At 43.0% G+C, this 6159-nt stretch overlaps 1 protein-coding gene across 1 annotated transcript; it reads right to left on the reverse strand.

The window, feature by feature from the left end:
- Positions 1–240: 240 nt before the first annotated feature.
- kcnf1b (potassium voltage-gated channel, subfamily F, member 1b) lies at positions 241–2484 on the reverse strand. The gene has a single exon (XM_066698371.1). The coding sequence runs from the start codon at positions 2104–2106 to the stop codon at positions 667–669; it is 1440 nt and encodes a 479-aa protein (XP_066554468.1). The 5' UTR covers positions 2107–2484; the 3' UTR covers positions 241–666.
- Between the last annotated feature and the right edge of the window lie 3675 nt (positions 2485–6159).

Below are 6159 nucleotides of genomic sequence, written 5' to 3' on the forward strand. Positions count from 1 at the left end.
TCTACATTCTAATTTAATTTGCCACTGTGTGTTAAGGGCATCGCATTAAGCGCTGTATTATAAAAAATACAATATATATGTGTGAATATATATGCTTATATTAACTGTTGGTGGGGAGAAAGAGAGAGAAAGAGAGAAATTACAAATTAAAGTATACAGTAGACAGTCTTTTTTTTCTGACCGCTTTAATAATTTATTTTATATATTTAATTATATTTCAATATTCTTAAGCAAGCCAGTATTGAAGCAATCTTATTAAATAAATTAATGAATACATACAAAAATATGTTGACATAAAACAATCAGAAAGTACTCACATCTCTTTATATAACGTATTTAACTTTATTTGATATTGATACATATCCTACGAATTGTCCAAGTTAAGCACATTGTAGTGCAACTCATGCAAACTGCAGAAGTGCTGAAGGATTCACTCTGCTCGTCGCCACGATTCCCAGGTAAAACTGGAGATCTTCCCGACCCTCATGGCAAGTTTACAATACATTGGAGTTTAACTTCAGGGCGCATTACTGGCCCTAACCTGTAAGATTGCACAACAAGCCCCGGGCTCACATAATACTAATACTAATACTACTAATAATAATAATAATAATAATAATAATAATAATAATAATAATAATAATAGTGATCAAATATAAAAGCAGGTTATTTACAGCTCTGCAGCCGTGTCCTGAACGCGGAGTCGGACAGCAGGGGGATGTACGTGTCGCTGTGGGACGCTTTCATGTTGCCGTCCCACAGGCGCGCGCCGGCGCTGCGCTTCTTCTCGGACCCCGGGCGGCGCGCGGACGAGTGCAGCTCCATGAGGTCCAGCTCGTGCTTGGCCGCCGTCTCCAGCACTTTCTGCTTGTTGTAGTAAATGACAAAGTTGTTGATGATGGGGTGGATGGGCAGGGCGATGGCGATCACCCCGCACAAGAAGCTGATGGCGGCGTTGCACCTGCCTAGGGTGGTCTTCGGGTAGATGTCTCCGTAGCCCACCGTGGTCATAGTGATGACGGCCCACCAGAAGGACTGCGGGATACTTTTGAACAGCGTCTCCGGGTGGCTCTGCTCCATCGTGTACCCGAGGGCAGAGAAGACGAATATGCCCACCCCCATGTACATGAGCAGCAGCCCCAGCTCCTTGAAGCTCCTCTTTAGGGCGTAGGTGAGAGTCTGCAGCCCCGAGGAGTGGCGAGCCAGCTTGAAGATCCGGGCGATCCTCATGATGCGCAGCGCCTGCACCGCCTGCTGCACGTTGCTCAGCTCCATCATCTTGTTCCCGAGGTAGGTGAGGGTCAGGCTCACGTAGAAGGGCATGATCGCCAGCACGTCGATGATGTTCATAAAGGTGAAGGCGAAGCGGAGTTTATTGGGAGAGGAGACCAGACGCAGGATGTATTCCACTGTGAACCAGCCTATACACGCGGTTTCGATGGCGTCCAGAGTCGGGTGCTCCACGTGGTTCCCCTCCGTGTCCTCCACCTGCAGTTCTGGGATGGTGCCCAAGCACAGCACCACGGAGGAGATGAGAATGAAGAAGAAAGACATGATGGCGATTACGCGCGCCGGCAAGGAGGACTCTGGCTTCTCCATGAGCTTCCACAGAAACTTTTGGCACTTCTGCCAGCGGGTGGCCGTCGGGTCCCCTTCCAAGTCGTCCAGAATCAGCTTCACCCTGTCTGCGATCTCATCCAGCTCCTCTTTCTTCTCGCTCAGGTTGCTCTTGCAGCACTCGTCCAGGAAGCTGGCGTCGATTTTCCAGAACTCCATTTCGTGCATGAAACAGATGGGGCAGATCCCCCTTTTCATGTGGATCTCTCCGAAGTAGTACACCTCTAGGATGCACTTGAAAGAGTCCGGGTCCCGGTCAAAGTAGAATTCCCCTTTCCCTGGGTCGTAGTCGTCGCACAGAGAGAAAATCGCGTCATAGCCGCCCGAGGAGCAGTTCACCAACTCGGCGAGCCGGGTCTCCGGGTACCGGTTGAGCACATCCCCGTAGAGCACTTGCCTCACTCCCCCGATATTAACCACGATTTCCGTCTCCTCACTGGCCTCCGAGCCGTTGCAGTCCGCATATCTCGACTTGGGCATCCCCCACATCTTCTCCTGCCTGGCGTGGACGCGTGTGGGGGACAGGCTTTCAAAACATTCGCTCGACTTCAAACATAAGCTCACCTCTCCAAGAGAAATACCAATTGCGCGTAAAAAGAACAACTATATATGTATATATTAAATGCAACACTAGAGATCCATAAATGAAACTGTCCCAGGCTAGTGTTGAAGGTTTTTGGAGAAGGTGAATAAGCAGATCTGGTAATTTAGTTTATGGGTATTTAGGGTTAGCAGCTGCAGAGAAGCGCAGCGGTGCACCCAGCTTGCGCACCACGTCCATCCTGCTGGAGAAGAGGACCGGCTCTGTAACAGGTCTCTCTTCCTTCGGCCTGCTCTCCGACAGGCGCAACTCGAGCAGCGGCTGCCTTGCTGTTGGAAAGTTGAATCCGGCGGCTCTGCGCTGTCTGGGTTATTTATCCAGGCGTGCTGCTTCTGCGTCACAGCCCCATCCATTCTGGGAGAGCATTAATGAAGAGCGGGGTAATTGACAGCTCCGGAGGGAGGGCAGTTGAGGGTAGAGGAGGAAGGGGTTGGTTGCGCCACCGTGCCCTGGTGCAGCTCTGGTGTGCGGCTCGAAAACCCACTGTTAAAAAATAATAATGTTACAATCTCTCAAAAACGATCAAACTCGACAAAAAAGACAGTAAAATGTTCGAATTGATTTTCAACACCTATATTACACTGTAAAAACAAAACAAGTGTTGTATTTCAACCCTGCATTTTTTGATCATTGAGTCAAGAGCTTAAGAGTTGTTAAGATAATTAATTTTGCAAAATCTTTTTGAAAACGTGGAAAACTAGTCAGAAGAATATATTTCAATCACAGCAAAATATAATAAACGACTGCTGCCTTTAGCGTAAACATTACGTGTAATTGCGTTGAATAATATATATCTGTGTTCATATTAATATCAATACATAGTTGTTTTTTTTACCTGTAACCAATTGAGATTTATATATTCTCCAAAACTTTACTGCTGAACTCGCGCCCTCCAGCGATTAAATAGAGGAATTGCAAATAGAAATGCAAGCCCTCTACAGTGCTCAAATGAGCTGTTCTTGGGTTGAAACTACAGCAGCAGCAACAATAAGAATAATATAGCACCTTTCACCAGGGATATCCCACAGTGTTTTATAATCTGAACACTCGTGAGAAAGAAATGATAATGATAAAACACAAGGCAGGAGTAATATAGTTTCAGATGACAGTAACATATCTGTGCCTTTCTATAGACAATGTGTATCTTTTTCGCTATCTGTGTTTGTATGTATACTGAGAGCATGCAGAGTATTTTTCTCTTGCAAGATCTCTATTATTATTATTATTATTATTATTATTATTATTATTATTATTAATAATAATAATAATAATAATAATAGTATTCATAACTTTTTCATGATATCATTTACTAAAAATAATATATTCCTAAAGCTAACATTACTACTACTAATAATAATAATATCTAGTATTTACTTATAGCAACTAAGATACTATTAATATAAATATGAACATGCGTAAGAACATAAGAAAGTTTATAAATGTATAACTAAGTGATCCAAGGATACTATCTAGTCTGATTTTAAATGTTCCCAAATTTTCATATTCAGCTACATCGCTGGGGAGTTTGTTCCAGATTGTGACGACTCTCTGTGTGAAGAAGTGTCTCCTGGTTTCTGTCTTGAAGCCTTGAATCATCTGCAAATTTGACAAGTTTGCTAACTATCCCAGAGTCCAGATCATTAATATAGATTAGAAAAAGCAAAGGCCCTAGAACTGATCCCTGTGGAACTCCACTAACAACCTCACTCCAGTTAGAAGCAACTCCTCTAATCGACACCCTCCGTTTCCTATACATCAGCCAGTTCAAAATCCATCTACTTACATTACCCTGAATGCCTACAGCTTCCAATTTGAGGATCAGTCTTTGGTGTGGAACCTTATCAAAAGCTTTCTGAAAATCTAAGTATATCATATCATATGCTCTCACGTGATCTACAGCTGCAGTTGCATGTTCAAAAAATTCTAATAAATTAGTAAGACATGATCTGCCTCGTCTAAACCCATGTTGACTATCTCTAAGAATATGGTTTTCATTAAGATGCTCCTCTATTTTCTGTCTAATCATTGTTTCCAACATTTTACAGGTGATGCAGGTGAGACTGATTGGTCTGTAATTTCCTGGCTCAGTTTTGTCCCCTTTCTTGTGGATTGGTTTGACATTTGTTGTCTTCCAGTCAGTTGGAACATCCCCTGTTCTAAGTGTCATTTGGAATATTTTAGTTAGTGGCCTATAAATAATTTCCCTAATTTCTTTAAGTCCTGTTGGAAATATACCAACAGGCCCAGGTGATTTGTTTGTTTTTAATTCTGCTAGTCCCTTTAGTACCTCCTCCTCATTTATCCTGATCTCTCTTAGGGTTTGACTGGACTGATTGTTAACCTGTGGCATGTTATCTGTCTTTTCTTTTGTAAAAACCTCTGTGAAAAACTCATTTACAACATTTGCCACCTCTTGTTCGTTTTCCAAGATACTTCAGTTTTTGCCCTTTATCTGTTTCACTTCCTCCTTTATTGACCTCTTGCTGTTGTAATATTGAAAAAAGCTCTTTGCATTAGTTTTAGCTCCAAGAGCTATGTTTCTTTCTATTTCCCTCTTTGCTTTCCTGATCCCTTTCTTAAGATCTCTTTGCAGCTCAACATATTCTATGTATGTTGTTCAATCTCTATCCCTTCTACATGCGCTATACAACATTTTCTTTCTCTTGATATTTTTTTGCATACTTCTATAAACCATTTTGGCCAATGTTTCCTCAATTTGCTAAAGTTTGGTACAAAATTCTCCTGAGTATATACAGTAGTATATATAGTATATTCTTAAAATATAACCATGCATTTTCAACTGACTCTGTATCCAATGTGCTCCAGTCTAACTCTTCTAAGTACCACCTCATACCTTCAAGGTTTGCTTTTCTGAAATTGTAAATCATTGTTTTAGACTTCAATGCCTCAAAGCTAACCATATTGTGATCACAGTTTGCCATTGGTTCTCTAACTAGTGTCCCTCTGACTCTATCCTGGTCATTTGAAAAGATCAAGTCAATGCATGCTCTCTCCCTGGTTGGTTCCCTGACAAATTGGGTTAGAAAGCAGTTATTTACCATCTCAACCATTTCTATTTCTGCTTCTGTATTCCCAACCGGGCTTTCCCAGTCTATGTTTGGGAAATTGAAATCCCCCATTATAACAACCACATCCTTGCTACACGCAGTCCTGATTACACTGTACAATGCAACGTCTTGCTGAACGTCTGAGTTGGGTGGTCTGTAACACACTCCTGCCACTAATCATCCAGATCTTTTATTCAAAGGTTTAACCCACAAATATTCTGTTTCGTTACTAAGATTTAATTTGAATTCTTCTGCCTCAACGTCATTTCTGACATATAATGCTACCCCACCACCTCTTCGATTTTGCCTGTCTCTCCTAAACTGTGTGTATCCTTTCAACTTGTATTCAACCCCATCATTTTCTGTAAGCCATGTTTCTGTCACTCCTACAGCATCATAGTCACGGCCAGCTCTGTGACTTCTAGGTCTAACATCTTGTTCCTTATACCCCTGGCATTACAAACACTTCACAGTAAAGTGTACTGTGATGTACCATGTTAAAAGTAAAGTGTGGTGTGCTGCACTGTGGTAACACAATAGTCAAAGATGAATCATTGTCAGAGGACTGAATGACACGCTAGATGAAGTTTGAGTGAGTAAATACAGTGAAGGCTATATCTGCACCCTGCATGCACAGCAATGTGTGCATTTGTGTATGTAAATTGCATCAGTCAGATTGAATGGCTGTAGCAGGAACCGGCTGTGTTAACATCCTGCCCGTCCACAGAGCCTCTCAGATCCCTCTACGACAGCCCCGCCGCCGCTTCCCACGCCGCTCCGCACGCCGGGCACGCCGCGTCAAAACTACACGTCGCCTCCCGATTGGCTACGCGGCGGCGCGGCGTGCGGGGGACCAATCGGCTGCGGCCACGG

This window comes from Amia ocellicauda, chromosome 1, assembly GCF_036373705.1.
Source record: "Amia ocellicauda isolate fAmiCal2 chromosome 1, fAmiCal2.hap1, whole genome shotgun sequence".
NCBI lineage: Eukaryota > Metazoa > Chordata > Actinopteri > Amiiformes > Amiidae > Amia > Amia ocellicauda.